Source organism: Anastrepha obliqua, chromosome 4 (assembly GCF_027943255.1).
Source record: "Anastrepha obliqua isolate idAnaObli1 chromosome 4, idAnaObli1_1.0, whole genome shotgun sequence".
NCBI classification, from domain to species: Eukaryota; Metazoa; Arthropoda; class Insecta; order Diptera; family Tephritidae; genus Anastrepha; species Anastrepha obliqua.
In genome coordinates, this window is record NC_072895.1 from 116,588,583 (window position 1) to 116,609,329 (window position 20,747).

Here is a 20,747-nt window from a genome sequence, read left to right on the forward strand (position 1 = left end):
GCTTCGAGTTTACATTATTGCCTGTTACGATGACCGTCTTAGCGCTACGAACTCAGGTAGACAGGGCATACAATGAAAGATAATTATTTGAAAAAAAAAAAACAAAAAAAAATGGGTAGTGTCACGTACCTTTCTATCAGTATTTCAGACTTATATTCAAATGACTTCTATGAAGACTCATAGATTCGTATACATGAAGTGGGATAAAATAACGGGTGATTTTTTAGCTATTATCTTTTTAAACAGTTGGTTTAAAGAGCTGACGTACGATTCGTGTTTTGTTTCTCTGTCAAACATATAATTTAACCATGAAACGTCTTACAAACGAACAACGCTTGCAAATCATTGAATTTTATTATAAAAATTCGTGTTCTGTTAAGAAAGTTTATCGCGCGCTTCTTCCATTTTATGGTCAGTTTAATCGACCCACTGAAGCTGCTATTCCAGCTATTGTGACTAAATTTAGAACCAAATTTGCATTATTGGACATCAAACCACCAACACACTTACGTAGAGTGCGAACTGAAGAAAATATCGCAGCTGTATCGGCCAGTGTTAATGATGACCATCAATTATCGATTCGTCGCCGTTCGCAGCAATTGGGCCTCTGTTACTCAACAACGTGGAAAATTTTGCGAAAGAATTTAGGTGTGAAGCCTTTCATAATACAGCTGGTGCAAGAATTGAAGCCGAACGACCTACCGCAACGCAGAATTTTTGGCGAATGGGCTCTTGGAAAGTTAGCCGAAGATCCACTTTTTAATCGAAAAATTGTGTTCAGCGACGAAGCTCATTTTTGGATCAATGGGTACGTAAATAAGCAGAATTGTCGGTTTTGGAGTGAAGATCGGCCAGAAGAATTGCAAGAGCTGCCAATGTATCCAGAAAAGGTCACAGTTTGGTGCGGTTTATGGGCTGCGAGTCGTAACGTAACTGCGATGCTGCGAATCGTAACGTAACTGTGAATGGTGAGCGCTACTGTGAAATGATATCCAACTTTTTTTTGGTCAAAATGCAAGAGCTTGTCATGCAAGACATGTGGTTTCAGCAAGACGGTGCCACATGCCACACAGCACGCGTAACAATGGACTTGTTGAGCGGCGAGTTCGGTGAACATTTTATTTCACGTTCGGGACCTGTCAATCTGTCAATTGGCCACCCAGATCGTGCGATATAACGCCTTTAGATTATTTTTTGTGTGGCTATGTTAAAGCTCATGTCTACAGGTATTCAGACCAGCCTGCTTCAATTAACGCATTGGAAGACAATATTAAGGCATTTATATGTGAGAAACCGGCCGAAACTTTGGAAAGAGTATGCCAAAATTGTACTAAGCGTATGGACCATTTGAAGCGCAGTCGCGGTCACATTTGCATGAAATAATTTTTTTTTAATAACTTTCCTATAGCTCTTAAAAAATCACCCTTTAGTAAAAAAAGGAATTATTAAACTAACAACAAGTAAGTGAAGTCATGAAGATCGATTTTATCTGTATTTCCACTGACATTAAAATTAAGAAAAAAATTGGATAATAATGCCGGCGGTGAGTGGGTACTTTTTCTTGGATAATTGTTGATGAGAGAAGTAGAAACAAATAAAAAATTGCAATGGAATATGTAAAATGAAATCATTAAAAACTATTAGAACTGTATAAGTAAAAATCATGCAGTGGAGTAAGAAGCACAAAACCACAAAAAAAAATGTAGCTTAGACCAGTTTGAGTGCTTTTTTGTATATTTATAGATATTCTTACTTAAGTAACTTACGCGAATAAGAAAGCTTGAAGAAATTTTTTGCTTGTAAATGGAAAAGTACTGATGATTTTTGGTTGATCGAAACTACGAAAAAAGAAAATAAATAAAAAGCGCTTAAGTATAAACTCATTTGACTCTTTGATATTGGAAATTCTGGTTGAAATTGTGATTTAGTGCAATACAATGAATTTATATCAGAGTTCTGCTTAAGTTTTTAAGCGAGTTTTAGAGCTAGAAAAATACAGAGTGGACAAACTTTTGTGGCAATTTCTTTTTCAAATATTTCTTTTTCCTTGTTCACTCCACCTGGGAGTATAGGGCCTCGACAAGACTTAGTCTTGCGTTGGTTTCGTTAATCTTAAGGTGATTAGCCTGTCTTTTTCAAACATTAGCGCAGTAAAAAGTTTTACGCGTTTTTTGCTTATATAAATTTTAAATACTCAAATATATATACATTAGGCCGGGTCGATTTGTGGGGAGGCAAAACAATAGCCCATTGCTCTGTGAAAATCATATTCTAGGGATCAAAATAAGAAACTTTGCCGAAGGAACCATACCTCTAAAAGGAATTCTGATGTCCCCCAATTTGGGTCGAACTTTTTAGTTTCTTTTCTCATGTAAAGGCCAAAAATGATTGTATGGGAAACCCCCCAGGGGAGTTCCAGAGGGTGTGCCACTGGCATGGATGGATCAGCCGTCCAAAGTTAGTGGGGGTCGGTCATACATTTGGACTCGATTGGAGCACTCTAAATGGGTCAAAGTGGGATTTTTCATTCGACCCAAATTGGGGGAATCAGAATTCGTTTTAGAGGTATGGTTTCTTCGGCAAAGTTTCTTATTTTGATCCCTAGAATACGATTTTCACAGAGCAATGAGCGATTTTTAAATCGACCCGCCCTAATATACATAAATGTTTTATACCCATTAAACATACATTTTTGCTGGTTTAATCCCAATTTTAGACTAACTAGAGCATTTCGGCTGGCACCACTGCAAATTGAACTCGCACATTTTTCATCGCCACTTACCATCCGTTTCACAACTGAACGACTTCGCTGTACCCTAGCAAAAAAAATCTTCACTGCTGTGAAAACTTGAGTCGAGAAGAAATCCTTCTTATTATTTAGTTAAAGATAGCAGAGCCTCTCCTTTTTCATCTGCAGCCCTAATCATTTTATTTCGTCTTACAGTTTGAAAAATATACATTTACGTGGGTGCATCAATAAGTTCCTGAAAATTGATGTAAAGAACACTTTATTCGGTCAAAGCAAATATTCCACCTTTAAACATGCAATCCTAATACGATGCCAATTTTTCCAATATTTACGGTTCCGATATTTTCGGGTCCCTGGTATTACAATCCCGAAATTCCAACAATCCCGAGATGGTAGGCAAATAATCACGAAATTTTCGGAACTAAGAAACGACTGAAAAGCAGGTACCGCAAGGTGCCGGAACTGATATCTCTAAAACATAATCTCCTCTTAGTCTCACAAACTCATCCAATATTTTGAAGGTATACGGGTTCTACTGCTTAAGACGTTTGTTTCATCGACAAACTTCTCATTCTTTTACTGCTTTGTCGTTTCATATTTAGAAACATTTAAAGAAAAAGCAGTAGCAGGCAGATAAGGCTGTACAAAGTGCTAGATGTAGAAGAATAAAGCATGAGGAATGCATGTACGGGGAATTGACGCTGGAGTGACAGTCCTTAATCGGATATAAGTCCGGGTCGTTGCGGTAACGCAGAACCAACTGTCGTGGGAGCGTCTGTCTGCAGCCTTAGTGGAAAAGAAATTCTGCTCTCTAAATAACTAGTAATGCTTGCTACAAATCGGTGTTGAATAGAGTTAACTGCTCGACTCTTTTCAAGATAACCCATGTGAATGACAGCTCGCGCATTCCTAATACTCTCGCCGAGGTCTTTGTTGAACGACAGCTCCGACAGCTTCGATTCACTACAAGAATTCTCCTGTCTCAATTATTCCTTGATTTCAGATGTATGCTGATGAATCCACTGCTCGATTGCCATGAATATTTTCACGTTGCCTCAGCAACTGCCTACAAAAGTGATGGAATGCCAGATTCAGATGCTTGGGTACAACAGTGATATTGTCCTGCTACAATACCGATGATTGGGTCTATAGAGAAACAATTATTATAAATTACCGGTTTATGCCTTCTTTCATCGACGTTGCGTTAATTTGTTTCTTCGATCGATGGCCTTTATGCCCTTTACCTTTCAATCAAAATCGATGCAAGCAAATACTATTAGGGTTGAAGATGACTGGTAGAATTAAAGAAATGTTAATGAGTTCCTCTCCTGGCTGGTTCAGAGGAGTAATATAGGTGTGCATAGACTTACTGGCAGCTGGCTGTCAATGTAAATTGTCGTAAACTGCATTACTGTAGGAGAATTTTCAAATCAAAGACCGACCCCTTTAGTGCTGTCAATTACGGAAAAGATGCTGCGCGGGCTCGGTAGCCGTAGACCCAGCTGAAAGCTTGTTTGTGTGTCTCCCACTATCAATCATATGGTTTAGCGGGGAACAGCCAGTAAAACTTAAGGAAAACAAGTTGGTCTTAGAATTCAAATGCGCAGTTTTACGTGATGACAACGCAAACGAGTGGCAAAATATACAATAAATAGACAAATAAACAAATAAATTTTGTAAAAAAACTAACATCAGCCGGCTTGAGCGCGAGTATAAAAAGGCACCTCGCCTACCAAGCCACAATCAGTTCACAGTCAACAGTCGCAGTGAGAACTAGAACCAGTTTTTTCAACACAACTAAAACTTACCAAAAACAAAAATAAATAAATCAACATGAAAGTTTTCGTTGTTGCTATTGCATTTGCTTTCGTTGCTGCCGCTGTCGCACAAGACGTAAGTTAATTTCGATCTTAGAAAAGAGAGAAAATTTTTTCCTGACTGAATTTATTGTTATCCTTATTTGAGCTACATAATAAATAAATCATTTCCAATACACAATCAACCATAGAGTCTCGGTTTGAGCGAGGAGCAGATTCAAAAGGTCCACGCCTTGGCAGGTGAGTGCATCAAGGAGACCGGCACTAACCCGGCCGCTGTACGCAAATTGCGTGCTGGTGATTTCAGTGAAGTCGACGAGAATGTGAAATGTTTCGCTAAATGCTTCCAAGAGCGTTTGGGCTACCTTAAGAACGGAAGTGTCGATGAGGATGCTGTGAATAAGTCGTTAGGTCCCTTGGCCGGCGAGGAGAAAGTGAAAGCTGCTCAAGCCAAATGCAATAGTGTGACAGGTAGCAATGACTGTGATGCCGCTCTCGAGAGGTACAAGTGCTACTATGGCGAAAATGTTAAAAACCTGAGTTAAATTATACTAAGTATTATTAATCCGGAAAGTAATTTCGATTACCCTTGAAGCATTTTTGTAATAATTTGTAATAAATTCTGTACAAAATGTGATTCTTTTGCATTCTAAATTATTTTGTGTGTACTTCTTGGGTTCGTAAGGGAAAGAGTGTTGCTGCTCCATACCTGAACACCTCGTAACTCATTAGGTTCATAATAATTTTCATTGGCTAACTTCAGTCGAAATCCGGAGAGAGCAACGAAAGTAGGCCTCGAAATAAATGTTGGCGAAAGGCAAAACAATGCGCTTAAACACGACCTGTACACAAAGATTTTAAATCGACGCTACTAAGATTGAAGCAGTCTGCTTCTTTTGCTGCTTGGGCACAATATCTTCAAGCGGTGGCTCAAAAGAAGATTACAGGCAAAACATGTTTTTGACCCTCTTAAAGCTGTTCGGAGATCCTCTGTGCTCACTCGTAACACCAAAATTAAAACCTGCTACTGGAATGTAAAATTCGCCCTACTGTATGGCTGCGAAATTTGTAATCTTGCAGGCGCAGACTGACAACGACTACAAGTTTTTGTTATTCGTTGCCTCCGAACAGTACTTCGCATCTTGTGGCCCAACAGCATATCCCATCAAAGCCTATGGGTTAGCACAAGCCAAACTCCAATGCGAACGGAAATACTCAAAAGAAAGTGGGCGTGGCTTGGTACATTTTACGAAGAGAGCGGAGTGACAACACCCGTAATTCACGTTCCCAAGACAGTCGGTTCTACGTGACCGGAACAACCCGGATTTATAGCCAACCAAGGACTGTCACCTCAGCAGCATTCCCATCCATAATTCAATCGATTGGAGCATGTAAGCAAGCCGACTCAGAGGCAGACCGACTTGATGAAGAAGAGCCCTAGAAACGGGGAAAGCAAGGACAAGCAAAAAGTATAAACGAATTGAAGTGGCTGGCGTCCTGCAGAAGCGAATGGAGGCAATTTGATCTAGCCCTTTGTGCCCCTGTGGACCCATAAGAACTCACATATGTATAAAGGGTGTTTTTTTTAGAGGTGAGGTTTTCAAGATGAAATAAAACGTATATAATTTAATGTTATGGCCAAGAATTTAGCTTTATTATAAAGATAAGGGTTTGCCATTATGTTTTAAAAATGATTTCGAGCAAGTGGCCGCCGCGGCTGGCTCGAATAAATTCCAGCCGAGAGGCCCAATTTTCGACCACTTTTTGCAGCAATTGGGGCCGTATGTCAGCAATAACGCGCCGAATATTCTCTTCCAAGACGTCAATCGTCTCGGGCTTATCTGCGTAGACAAGCGACTTCACATAGCCCCACAAGAAATAGTCCAGCGGTGTTATATCGCACGATCTTGGAGGCCACGCCACAGGTCCACGGCGCGAGATAATGCGCTCACCAAAAGTTTCCTTCAATAAATCGATTGTTGCGTTGGCTGTATGGCATGTAGCGCCGTCTTGTTGGAACCAAAGGTCGTCCACATCAACATCGTCCAATTCAGGCACAAAAAAGTCATTAATCATGGCTCTATAGCGCTCTCCATTGACTGTAACATTATGGCCGGCTTCATTTTTAAAGAAATATGGACCAATGATTCCCTCTGCCCATAGAGCACACCAAACAGTGACTTTTTGAGGATGTAACGACGTCTCAGCAATGGCTTGTGGATTATGTTCACTCTAAATGCGACAATTTTGCTTATTGACATACCCATTCAACGAAAAGTGAGCTTCATCGCTGAACAAAAACCATTATTATCGAACCGCGCGAACCGAACCATTATTTTCGTAATAAATTTGCATGATTTGCAAACGTTGTTCAGGTGTAAGTCTATTCACTATGAAATGGCAAACCAAGCTGAGCATAAATCAAGTGACAGCTGTCAAAAAGACCATCTACGAAAAAAGTAGTGCAAACTTGAAAACCTAACCTCTAAAAAAACACCCTTTATCTTAAAAATATTTTGTGAAAATTTGAAGTAAATCCCACAACTATTTTTCTAGTTATTCAACAATTAACAAAGGCCGCTCGGGCGCTCGATAGCAAAACTTTAAAGGTGTATCGTCGGAGGGCGACGCAGTTGTAAGGTTTCGAACGTGAAATAAAATGTTCACCGAACTCGCCTCTCAACAAGCCCATTGTTACACGTGCTGTGTGGCATGTGGCACCGTCTTGCTGAAACCACATGTCTTGCATGACAAGCTCTTGCATTTTGGACAAAAAAAAGTTGGATATCATTTCACGAATGATACCTCCAGCCCAATGATTGGTAGCTCTTGCAATTCTTCTGGCTGATCTTCACTCCAAAATCGACAATTCTGCTGATTTACGTAGCCATTGATCCAAAAATGAGCTTCGTCGCTGAACACAATTTTTCGATAAAAAAGTGGATCTTCGGCCAACTTTCCAAGAGCCCATTCACCAAAAATTCTGTGTTGCGGTGGGTCGTTCAGCTTCAATTCTTGCACCAGCTGTATTTTGAAAGGTTTCACACCTAAATTCTTTCGCAAAATTTTCCACGTTGTTGAGTAACAGAGGCCCAATTGCTGCGAACGGCGACGAATCGATAATTGATGATCATCATTAACACTGCGATATTTTCTTCAGTTCGCACTCTACGTAAGCGTGTTGGTGGTTTGATGTCCAATAATGTAAATTTGGTTCTAAATTTAGTCACAATAGCTGGAATAGCCGCTTCAGTGGGTCGATTAAACTGACCATAAAATGGAAGAAGCGCGCGATAAACTTTCTTAACAGAATACGAATTTTTATAATAAAATTCAATGATTTGCAAGCGTTGTTCGTTTGTAAGACGATTCTTGGTTAAATTATAGACCAAACTGAAGATAGTTGACAGTGAAACAAAACACGAAACGTGCGTCAGCTCTTTAAGCCAACTGTTTAAAAAGATAATAGCTAAAAAATCACCCGTTATAATAGCACGGATTAACTCTTCCCTTCCGTTGGCTGACCCATCCTTATCCTTGATACGCTAATTTTGCAGTGAAATTAAATTTTAAAGTTAAGACGAACAGCGGACGGACAGCGTTTAACACAGTAAACGTTTTAACTGTTCGGCGGGGAAATGCCGAGGTTAACGGCCTTAACGTTGCAGCGAGTGGAACCGGTGGTTTGCAACAGTCGAAACGGTAGGCGCAATTAACATTAGGGTGGCAAAACATTTATTAGAATTTAGGGTGTGGCCCAAACAAAATGTTTTTTTCTCAAAACTATGTTTTTTGAACTGGTGACCACTGTAACTTAAAAGCTGCTTGGCAGATTTTAGTAAAATTTATACTGCTTTTGAAAAACATAAAAACCTCGTGCCTGATCGAAGGAGTTTTTTTCCAAAATCTAAAAAATAATTTTGAAAAAAAAAACAAATACCAGTCTAACGGTTAGACGCGATAGAAGTGAAATCTTCCGTAAAACAAACTGAGAGAGAATGAGACGAAAGCAGCATTAGGAGCGGGATAATTATAGGTTCACTATAATATTGCTATAAAGTTCATATTTTATTTTCTTCATTTTATTATTATTCATCCTCAATGTTTTCAATTTCAACAAATGATACGAGTGGCTTATGATAGATAAAATATGATACAAATGCTTTGGTTTCGATGTTGTCAACATATCTTTGAAATACCGCGTCAATTGTTGTTCTTGATCGTGTTGTCGATTCAGTTCGATTGTTACACATTTTTAAATTGTATGTTGTATTGAGAAAATCAATTAAAGGAACCGCTGTGCCCAATTCAAAATTTACGTTAAAATCGCCACTTAAAATCATTGGAACTTTATCGTAATCTTTTCTAAGTATCCGCGATACTTCTGGTGTATACTTTATTAAATTTTCGTGAATGAATTCCGTGATGCTATTTATTGATTTTTTTTCTGTCGATATTCACGACACTTTTCTGCATTATTTTTCGGCATAATTGCGGTAAATATTTAAAAATGAAAATATTTACGAATATAAAAATACACACGCGGTTGCTATTATGAGTGTCCCCAGCAAAACCTGCGTGACCGAAACTCTGCAGAATTGTCGGTTTTGGAGTGAAGATCGGCCAGAAGAATTGCAAGAGCTGCCAATGTATCCAGAAAAGGTCACAGTTTGGTGCGGTTTATGGGCTGCGAGTCGTAACGTAACTGCGATGCTGCGAATCGTAACGTAACTGTGAATGGTGAGCGCTACTGTGAAATGATATCCAACTTTTTTTTGGTCAAAATGCAAGAGCTTGTCATGCAAGACATGTGGTTTCAGCAAGACGGTGCCACATGCCACACAGCACGCGTAACAATGGACTTGTTGAGCGGCGAGTTCGGTGAACATTTTATTTCACGTTCGGGACCTGTCAATCTGTCAATTGGCCACCCAGATCGTGCGATATAACGCCTTTAGATTATTTTTTGTGTGGCTATGTTAAAGCTCATGTCTACAGGTATTCAGACCAGCCTGCTTCAATTAACGCATTGGAAGACAATATTAAGGCATTTATATGTGAGAAACCGGCCGAAACTTTGGAAAGAGTATGCCAAAATTGTACTAAGCGTATGGACCATTTGAAGCGCAGTCGCGGTCACATTTGCATGAAATAATTTTTTTTTAATAACTTTCCTATAGCTCTTAAAAAATCACCCTTTAGTAAAAAAAGGAATTATTAAACTAACAACAAGTAAGTGAAGTCATGAAGATCGATTTTATCTGTATTTCCACTGACATTAAAATTAAGAAAAAAATTGGATAATAATGCCGGCGGTGAGTGGGTACTTTTTCTTGGATAATTGTTGATGAGAGAAGTAGAAACAAATAAAAAATTGCAATGGAATATGTAAAATGAAATCATTAAAAACTATTAGAACTGTATAAGTAAAAATCATGCAGTGGAGTAAGAAGCACAAAACCACAAAAAAAAATGTAGCTTAGACCAGTTTGAGTGCTTTTTTGTATATTTATAGATATTCTTACTTAAGTAACTTACGCGAATAAGAAAGCTTGAAGAAATTTTTTGCTTGTAAATGGAAAAGTACTGATGATTTTTGGTTGATCGAAACTACGAAAAAAGAAAATAAATAAAAAGCGCTTAAGTATAAACTCATTTGACTCTTTGATATTGGAAATTCTGGTTGAAATTGTGATTTAGTGCAATACAATGAATTTATATCAGAGTTCTGCTTAAGTTTTTAAGCGAGTTTTAGAGCTAGAAAAATACAGAGTGGACAAACTTTTGTGGCAATTTCTTTTTCAAATATTTCTTTTTCCTTGTTCACTCCACCTGGGAGTATAGGGCCTCGACAAGACTTAGTCTTGCGTTGGTTTCGTTAATCTTAAGGTGATTAGCCTGTCTTTTTCAAACATTAGCGCAGTAAAAAGTTTTACGCGTTTTTTGCTTATATAAATTTTAAATACTCAAATATATATACATTAGGCCGGGTCGATTTGTGGGGAGGCAAAACAATAGCCCATTGCTCTGTGAAAATCATATTCTAGGGATCAAAATAAGAAACTTTGCCGAAGGAACCATACCTCTAAAAGGAATTCTGATGTCCCCCAATTTGGGTCGAACTTTTTAGTTTCTTTTCTCATGTAAAGGCCAAAAATGATTGTATGGGAAACCCCCCAGGGGAGTTCCAGAGGGTGTGCCACTGGCATGGATGGATCAGCCGTCCAAAGTTAGTGGGGGTCGGTCATACATTTGGACTCGATTGGAGCACTCTAAATGGGTCAAAGTGGGATTTTTCATTCGACCCAAATTGGGGGAATCAGAATTCGTTTTAGAGGTATGGTTTCTTCGGCAAAGTTTCTTATTTTGATCCCTAGAATACGATTTTCACAGAGCAATGAGCGATTTTTAAATCGACCCGCCCTAATATACATAAATGTTTTATACCCATTAAACATACATTTTTGCTGGTTTAATCCCAATTTTAGACTAACTAGAGCATTTCGGCTGGCACCACTGCAAATTGAACTCGCACATTTTTCATCGCCACTTACCATCCGTTTCACAACTGAACGACTTCGCTGTACCCTAGCAAAAAAAATCTTCACTGCTGTGAAAACTTGAGTCGAGAAGAAATCCTTCTTATTATTTAGTTAAAGATAGCAGAGCCTCTCCTTTTTCATCTGCAGCCCTAATCATTTTATTTCGTCTTACAGTTTGAAAAATATACATTTACGTGGGTGCATCAATAAGTTCCTGAAAATTGATGTAAAGAACACTTTATTCGGTCAAAGCAAATATTCCACCTTTAAACATGCAATCCTAATACGATGCCAATTTTTCCAATATTTACGGTTCCGATATTTTCGGGTCCCTGGTATTACAATCCCGAAATTCCAACAATCCCGAGATGGTAGGCAAATAATCACGAAATTTTCGGAACTAAGAAACGACTGAAAAGCAGGTACCGCAAGGTGCCGGAACTGATATCTCTAAAACATAATCTCCTCTTAGTCTCACAAACTCATCCAATATTTTGAAGGTATACGGGTTCTACTGCTTAAGACGTTTGTTTCATCGACAAACTTCTCATTCTTTTACTGCTTTGTCGTTTCATATTTAGAAACATTTAAAGAAAAAGCAGTAGCAGGCAGATAAGGCTGTACAAAGTGCTAGATGTAGAAGAATAAAGCATGAGGAATGCATGTACGGGGAATTGACGCTGGAGTGACAGTCCTTAATCGGATATAAGTCCGGGTCGTTGCGGTAACGCAGAACCAACTGTCGTGGGAGCGTCTGTCTGCAGCCTTAGTGGAAAAGAAATTCTGCTCTCTAAATAACTAGTAATGCTTGCTACAAATCGGTGTTGAATAGAGTTAACTGCTCGACTCTTTTCAAGATAACCCATGTGAATGACAGCTCGCGCATTCCTAATACTCTCGCCGAGGTCTTTGTTGAACGACAGCTCCGACAGCTTCGATTCACTACAAGAATTCTCCTGTCTCAATTATTCCTTGATTTCAGATGTATGCTGATGAATCCACTGCTCGATTGCCATGAATATTTTCACGTTGCCTCAGCAACTGCCTACAAAAGTGATGGAATGCCAGATTCAGATGCTTGGGTACAACAGTGATATTGTCCTGCTACAATACCGATGATTGGGTCTATAGAGAAACAATTATTATAAATTACCGGTTTATGCCTTCTTTCATCGACGTTGCGTTAATTTGTTTCTTCGATCGATGGCCTTTATGCCCTTTACCTTTCAATCAAAATCGATGCAAGCAAATACTATTAGGGTTGAAGATGACTGGTAGAATTAAAGAAATGTTAATGAGTTCCTCTCCTGGCTGGTTCAGAGGAGTAATATAGGTGTGCATAGACTTACTGGCAGCTGGCTGTCAATGTAAATTGTCGTAAACTGCATTACTGTAGGAGAATTTTCAAATCAAAGACCGACCCCTTTAGTGCTGTCAATTACGGAAAAGATGCTGCGCGGGCTCGGTAGCCGTAGACCCAGCTGAAAGCTTGTTTGTGTGTCTCCCACTATCAATCATATGGTTTAGCGGGGAACAGCCAGTAAAACTTAAGGAAAACAAGTTGGTCTTAGAATTCAAATGCGCAGTTTTACGTGATGACAACGCAAACGAGTGGCAAAATATACAATAAATAGACAAATAAACAAATAAATTTTGTAAAAAAACTAACATCAGCCGGCTTGAGCGCGAGTATAAAAAGGCACCTCGCCTACCAAGCCACAATCAGTTCACAGTCAACAGTCGCAGTGAGAACTAGAACCAGTTTTTTCAACACAACTAAAACTTACCAAAAACAAAAATAAATAAATCAACATGAAAGTTTTCGTTGTTGCTATTGCATTTGCTTTCGTTGCTGCCGCTGTCGCACAAGACGTAAGTTAATTTCGATCTTAGAAAAGAGAGAAAATTTTTTCCTGACTGAATTTATTGTTATCCTTATTTGAGCTACATAATAAATAAATCATTTCCAATACACAATCAACCATAGAGTCTCGGTTTGAGCGAGGAGCAGATTCAAAAGGTCCACGCCTTGGCAGGTGAGTGCATCAAGGAGACCGGCACTAACCCGGCCGCTGTACGCAAATTGCGTGCTGGTGATTTCAGTGAAGTCGACGAGAATGTGAAATGTTTCGCTAAATGCTTCCAAGAGCGTTTGGGCTACCTTAAGAACGGAAGTGTCGATGAGGATGCTGTGAATAAGTCGTTAGGTCCCTTGGCCGGCGAGGAGAAAGTGAAAGCTGCTCAAGCCAAATGCAATAGTGTGACAGGTAGCAATGACTGTGATGCCGCTCTCGAGAGGTACAAGTGCTACTATGGCGAAAATGTTAAAAACCTGAGTTAAATTATACTAAGTATTATTAATCTGGAAAGTAATTTCGATTACCCTTGAAGCATTTTTGTAATAATTTGTAATAAATTCTGTACAAAATGTGATTCTTTTGCATTCTAAATTATTTTGTGTGTACTTCTTGGGTTCGTAAGGGAAAGAGTGTTGCTGCTCCATACCTGAACACCTCGTAACTCATTAGGTTCATAATAATTTTCATTGGCTAACTTCAGTCGAAATCCGGAGAGAGCAACGAAAGTAGGCCTCGAAATAAATGTTGGCGAAAGGCAAAACAATGCGCTTAAACACGACCTGTACACAAAGATTTTAAATCGACGCTACTAAGATTGAAGCAGTATGCTTCTTTTGCTGCTTGGGCACAATATCTTCAAGCGGTGGCTCAAAAGAAGATTACAGGCAAAACATGTTTTTGACCCTCTTAAAGCTGTTCGGAGATCCTCTGTGCTCACTCGTAACACCAAAATTAAAACCTGCTACTGGAATGTAAAATTCGCCCTACTGTATGGCTGCGAAATTTGTAATCTTGCAGGCGCAGACTGACAACGACTACAAGTTTTTGTTATTCGTTGCCTCCGAACAGTACTTCGCATCTTGTGGCCCAACAGCATATCCCATCAAAGCCTATGGGTTAGCACAAGCCAAACTCCAATGCGAACGGAAATACTCAAAAGAAAGTGGGCGTGGCTTGGTACATTTTACGAAGAGAGCGGAGTGACAACACCCGTAATTCACGTTCCCAAGACAGTCGGTTCTACGTGACCGGAACAACCCGGATTTATAGCCAACCAAGGACTGTCACCTCAGCAGCATTCCCATCCATAATTCAATCGATTGGAGCATGTAAGCAAGCCGACTCAGAGGCAGACCGACTTGATGAAGAAGAGCCCTAGAAACGGGGAAAGCAAGGACAAGCAAAAAGTATAAACGAATTGAAGTGGCTGGCGTCCTGCAGAAGCGAATGGAGGCAATTTGATCTAGCCCTTTGTGCCCCTGTGGACCCATAAGAACTCACATATGTATAAAGGGTGTTTTTTTTAGAGGTTAGGTTTTCAAGATGAAATAAAACGTATATAATTTAATGTTATGGCCAAGAATTTAGCTTTATTATAAAGATAAGGGTTTGCCATTATGTTTTAAAAATGATTTCGAGCAAGTGGCCGCCGCGGCTGGCTCGAATAAATTCCAGCCGAGAGGCCCAATTTTCGACCACTTTTTGCAGCAATTGGGGCCGTATGTCAGCAATAACGCGCCGAATATTCTCTTCCAAGACGTCAATCGTCTCGGGCTTATCTGCGTAGACAAGCGACTTCACATAGCCCCACAAGAAATAGTCCAGCGGTGTTATATCGCACGATCTTGGAGGCCACGCCACAGGTCCACGGCGCGAGATAATGCGCTCACCAAAAGTTTCCTTCAATAAATCGATTGTTGCGTTGGCTGTATGGCATGTAGCGCCGTCTTGTTGGAACCAAAGGTCGTCCACATCAACATCGTCCAATTCAGGCACAAAAAAGTCATTAATCATGGCTCTATAGCGCTCTCCATTGACTGTAACATTATGGCCGGCTTCATTTTTAAAGAAATATGGACCAATGATTCCCTCTGCCCATAGAGCACACCAAACAGTGACTTTTTGAGGATGTAACGACGTCTCAGCAATGGCTTGTGGATTATGTTCACTCTAAATGCGACAATTTTGCTTATTGACATACCCATTCAACGAAAAGTGAGCTTCATCGCTGAACAAAAACCATTATTATCGAACCGCGCGAACCGAACCATTATTTTCGTAATAAATTTGCATGATTTGCAAACGTTGTTCAGGTGTAAGTCTATTCACTATGAAATGGCAAACCAAGCTGAGCATAAATCAAGTGACAGCTGTCAAAAAGACCATCTACGAAAAAAGTAGTGCAAACTTGAAAACCTAACCTCTAAAAAAACACCCTTTATCTTAAAAATATTTTGTGAAAATTTGAAGTAAATCCCACAACTATTTTTCTAGTTATTCAACAATTAACAAAGGCCGCTCGGGCGCTCGATAGCAAAACTTTAAAGGTGTATCGTCGGAGGGCGACGCAGTTGTAAGGTTTCGAACGTGAAATAAAATGTTCACCGAACTCGCCTCTCAACAAGCCCATTGTTACACGTGCTGTGTGGCATGTGGCACCGTCTTGCTGAAACCACATGTCTTGCATGACAAGCTCTTGCATTTTGGACAAAAAAAAGTTGGATATCATTTCACGAATGATACCTCCAGCCCAATGATTGGTAGCTCTTGCAATTCTTCTGGCTGATCTTCACTCCAAAATCGACAATTCTGCTGATTTACGTAGCCATTGATCCAAAAATGAGCTTCGTCGCTGAACACAATTTTTCGATAAAAAAGTGGATCTTCGGCCAACTTTCCAAGAGCCCATTCACCAAAAATTCTGTGTTGCGGTGGGTCGTTCAGCTTCAATTCTTGCACCAGCTGTATTTTGAAAGGTTTCACACCTAAATTCTTTCGCAAAATTTTCCACGTTGTTGAGTAACAGAGGCCCAATTGCTGCGAACGGCGACGAATCGATAATTGATGATCATCATTAACACTGCGATATTTTCTTCAGTTCGCACTCTACGTAAGCGTGTTGGTGGTTTGATGTCCAATAATGTAAATTTGGTTCTAAATTTAGTCACAATAGCTGGAATAGCCGCTTCAGTGGGTCGATTAAACTGACCATAAAATGGAAGAAGCGCGCGATAAACTTTCTTAACAGAATACGAATTTTTATAATAAAATTCAATGATTTGCAAGCGTTGTTCGTTTGTAAGACGATTCTTGGTTAAATTATAGACCAAACTGAAGATAGTTGACAGTGAAACAAAACACGAAACGTGCGTCAGCTCTTTAAGCCAACTGTTTAAAAAGATAATAGCTAAAAAATCACCCGTTATAATAGCACGGATTAACTCTTCCCTTCCGTTGGCTGACCCATCCTTATCCTTGATACGCTAATTTTGCAGTGAAATTAAATTTTAAAGTTAAGACGAACAGCGGACGGACAGCGTTTAACACAGTAAACGTTTTAACTGTTCGGCGGGGAAATGCCGAGGTTAACGGCCTTAACGTTGCAGCGAGTGGAACCGGTGGTTTGCAACAGTCGAAACGGTAGGCGCAATTAACATTAGGGTGGCAAAACATTTATTAGAATTTAGGGTGTGGCCCAAACAAAATGTTTTTTTCTCAAAACTATGTTTTTTGAACTGGTGACCACTGTAACTTAAAAGCTGCTTGGCAGATTTTAGTAAAATTTATACTGCTTTTGAAAAACATAAAAACCTCGTGCCTGATCGAAGGAGTTTTTTTCCAAAATCTAAAAAATAATTTTGAAAAAAAAACAAATACCAGTCTAACGGTTAGACGCGATAGAAGTGAAATCTTCCGTAAAACAAACTGAGAGAGAATGAGACGAAAGCAGCATTAGGAGCGGGATAATTATAGGTTCACTATAATATTGCTATAAAGTTCATATTTTATTTTCTTCATTTTATTATTATTCATCCTCAATGTTTTCAATTTCAACAAATGATACGAGTGGCTTATGATAGATAAAATATGATACAAATGCTTTGGTTTCGATGTTGTCAACATATCTTTGAAATACCGCGTCAATTGTTGTTCTTGATCGTGTTGTCGATTCAGTTCGATTGTTACACATTTTTAAATTGTATGTTGTATTGAGAAAATCAATTAAAGGAACCGCTGTGCCCAATTCAAAATTTACGTTAAAATCGCCACTTAAAATCATTGGAACTTTATCGTAATCTTTTCTAAGTATCCGCGATACTTCTGGTGTATACTTTATTAAATTTTCGTGAATGAATTCCGTGATGCTATTTATTGATTTTTTTTCTGTCGATATTCACGACACTTTTCTGCATTATTTTTCGGCATAATTGCGGTAAATATTTAAAAATGAAAATATTTACGAATATAAAAATACACACGCGGTTGCTATTATGAGTGTCCCCAGCAAAACCTGCGTGACCGAAACTCTAACACAATTACATTTTTTTGAATGTTACAAACACATATGCACGCAGGTTTTGCTGGGGCGTGACCGAAACTTTAACACAATTACACATATGCACTCGTATTTGTTTGAAAATCGACTTTTTTTTTTGGTTCTCCGTCACCTTTGGAAAATGTGTAAACAGTAAGCAAACTTTATTCATATATTTTTCCTCATTTTTGCATCAGTAAAATTAAACAAACGCCGTAGCCGAATGGGTTGGTGCGTGACTACTATTCAGAATTCACAGAGAGAACGTCAGTTCGAATCTCGGTGAAAATACCAAAATTAAGGAAAACTATTTTTCTAATAGCGCTCACCCCTCAGCAGGCAATGGCAAAACACCGAGTGTATTTCTGCCATGAAAAAAAGCTCCTCATAAACATATCATAAAATAACTGTATAAAAAAAATTTTTTTCTTGTGATTCGAACCAAGGATTTTGGATCGGAAGCTCACATTGCTAGCCGCTCGGCTATCGCGCCATGCTGTCGGCACTGGCCTAAAAGTTATTTAGTTCGTCGCTACGTTTATATCAACATATAATATAATGCTTCGTAGCCAAGAGTGTTGCTTTTTTCGTTTCACTTTTTCTCAAATCACTCCCAACGATTCTAAAGAAGTTTTCACTTCAAAAACGTTTCGATCGGGAACGTAAGGCACTTCTGGAGAAACGGGCTCCACACAAACAGCGATAACTTGTACAATTAATAATTTTGTTTTTTAATTTTGCTAAAGTGAAGTCTCGACGATGTATTAATGCTATTTTTTTTTGTACAACAAAGCAATTGACTAGCAAAAACAAATTATCGAAAATCCTTATTTTTTCGGGCCTCTGACTACCTAACCCCTTAAGCAGTAGAAATGTATATGGAAGTTAAGTGCAGTCGATTTAGGTTTAAAACGACTAAAATTGGAATTGAAATTAAAACAAATACTGAAACCAACCACAAAACACTAACGCCATGGAAAATTTTCCAAGCTCAGCCAAGTATTTTTCATTTGCTAAATGTGGTTCGCTTCAGGCCAAAAACTCAGTTAGTATCTTGCAATATTTTCCACCATTAACTGAAAGGTTTGAGCTGGAATATTTGAGAAAGCAACAAACAACAACAACTCTCAGAAATCGCCAGTTCAACAAAGAAACAATTAAATGAAATGCCACTTTCACCCGCTGCGTAAGGGAAAGTTTTTCTCTCCATTCTCTTTTCCTACCGATTGCTTGGAAAACAGCCGCCGATATAAAATCAAAGCTTGTGTTCAAACGCTTTGTATCGATATCACCAACAAATTCGTTAGTGTATTTAAAGAAGTGTGCATCAAATGTTTACTGCGAATTTCGCAAAGCACTGTTTATATTTTCAAAAAAATATAATCAAACCAATTGTGTATAATATAACACTGAATTATTTACTCATATGACAGCACCAGTTGTGTGCGCATTTATGTACATATAATTAGGAATTCACAGCTATTACGACCTACTACCCTGCAGTCCACCGACTAGTTCTGAACTGCATACCTTACGGTGCTACCGGTTTGCTTTGCAGCTGAAGTTGTTCCTTTTCGACCGTTTTTCAGTGCAAGCATGTCAGATGTTAATTATCTGCCTGTGCATCTGCACTGTACCAATTAATGAACTAGTCAGCCCATATACCAGTCTTCAACCAGTTAGTGAACTGGTTCACAACGAGCAAAGGAAGGCAGCAAATGAAGCAAATAATTGACGCTATCAGTATTTGTATACCTCAAATCCTCTTTTGCGTATCCATAAAGTTTGAGGTATTCATATTCATTGTGCACACACCGCTACTGGGCCACTTTGCAACTGGTACAATTGCAACCACTGTCGTACTGGTATGACTTCCTCCGTCAGATATCAGTTCATAACCCATAATTTTGGCTGGGCTTTGTGGCTTTTCATCACAGGGTATTCCCAACAATTTAATAGACTCAGACGCAGCTAATTTGTAGCGATTAAAAAATAAACAATAAACGAAGCCGTGCCTCAAAAAATTGCAAATCGAATCAAAGTACTTAGAAGCTTTAAGCGGGGCAGAGCAAATGCAAAATGTCAACAAATAAAACCAATAAAATCATCAACATCTGCCAGCTGGAGTGCAATTATAAAAAGACAATTCGCCTGGCAATCTGCAATCAGTTCTCCGGCAACATTCGTAGTGAACGCTAGAACCAGTTGTTTTTAATATAATTAAAACCTGCCAAAGGAAAAAATTTAAACAAATCAAAATGAAAGTTTTCGTTATTGCTGCTGTACTTGCTTTCGTCGCTGCCGCTGTCGCACAAGAAGTAAGTGGTGTTCGAATTTGGAATATATCCAGTTATTGACATCCTTTCTGAATTACACAACTACTGCAACCTTGCTAATACCCAATCTTCTATAGGGCATCAAGTTAACTGAGGCGCAGCATAATAAAGTCCGCGGAATAGCAAATGACTGCATCAAGCAGACCGGCACTAACGAGGCGGCTGTACTCAATTTACGTGCTGGAGGTTTCAGCGCTGTCGACGAGAATGCGAAATGCTTTGCTAAGTGCTTCCAAGAGCATTTGGGCTACCTTAAGAACGGAAGTGTCGATGAGGATGCTGTGAATAAGTCGTTAGGTCCCTTGGCCGGCGAGGAGAAAGTGAAAGCTGTTCAAGCCAAATGCAATGGTGCAACGGGTAGCAATGACTGTGATGCCGCTCTCGAGAGGTACAAGTGCTATTATGGCGAAAATATGAAAATCCTTGCATAAATTTCATTCTGTGATTTAGTTTAATTTAATTGGGTTGCAAATAATTTCGATTGTTCTAAAGCATTTTTAGTGTCTCGTAATAAATGTTTGTGCCCAAATGTGATACTTTTCATTCCTTATTGGCCGATGTGTGTTACTTCGATGTTAAAATGGATCATAATTAGGTTGGCACAAAAAAAAGTGATATCTCGCATACAGAGATTGTGAAACATTTAAGGAAATTGGCTTAGTACAAAAAGGTTATCATGTTTCAATAGAAAATCTCGAAGCACGGCATTACTGCAAATTCACTCGTAGGCCAGCAAAGTATCAAATGGCAAAATGTAGATGGAGTTCAGCGCAAAATACTGCAAGGTCCCGTTTTTGCGAATTATTTTGATGCGATTTTGAAGTTGTGCAGTTTGTATTTCATCCCAAAATTTCTTGAAAAAAAAGGAAGAAGCCCGCGTATAGACAGTATCCAAAACGTTTCCACGACA

General features: G+C 39.0%; 3 protein-coding genes across 3 annotated transcripts; all 3 read left to right on the forward strand.

Annotated features, from left to right (window-relative positions):
• Nucleotides 1–4,481: 4,481 nt before the first annotated feature.
• LOC129245828 (general odorant-binding protein 56d-like) lies at nucleotides 4,482–5,223 on the forward strand. Its single transcript, XM_054884239.1, has 2 exons — nucleotides 4,482–4,642; nucleotides 4,758–5,223. Exons 1-2 carry the CDS (start codon nucleotides 4,583–4,585, stop codon nucleotides 5,109–5,111), a joined length of 414 nt encoding a protein of 137 aa, XP_054740214.1. The 5' UTR covers nucleotides 4,482–4,582; the 3' UTR covers nucleotides 5,112–5,223.
• Nucleotides 5,224–12,819: 7,596 nt separating this feature from the next.
• Nucleotides 12,820–13,558, forward strand: LOC129244542 (general odorant-binding protein 56d-like). The gene is made up of 2 exons (XM_054882229.1): nucleotides 12,820–12,980; nucleotides 13,096–13,558. Exons 1-2 carry the CDS (start codon nucleotides 12,921–12,923, stop codon nucleotides 13,447–13,449), a joined length of 414 nt encoding a protein of 137 aa, XP_054738204.1. The 5' UTR covers nucleotides 12,820–12,920; the 3' UTR covers nucleotides 13,450–13,558.
• A 6,090-nt stretch (nucleotides 13,559–19,648) lies between these two features.
• Nucleotides 19,649–20,366, forward strand: LOC129244804 (general odorant-binding protein 56d-like). Its single transcript, XM_054882653.1, has 2 exons — nucleotides 19,649–19,819; nucleotides 19,915–20,366. Exons 1-2 carry the CDS (start codon nucleotides 19,760–19,762, stop codon nucleotides 20,266–20,268), a joined length of 414 nt encoding a protein of 137 aa, XP_054738628.1. The 5' UTR covers nucleotides 19,649–19,759; the 3' UTR covers nucleotides 20,269–20,366.
• The last annotated feature ends 381 nt before the right edge of the window (nucleotides 20,367–20,747 follow it).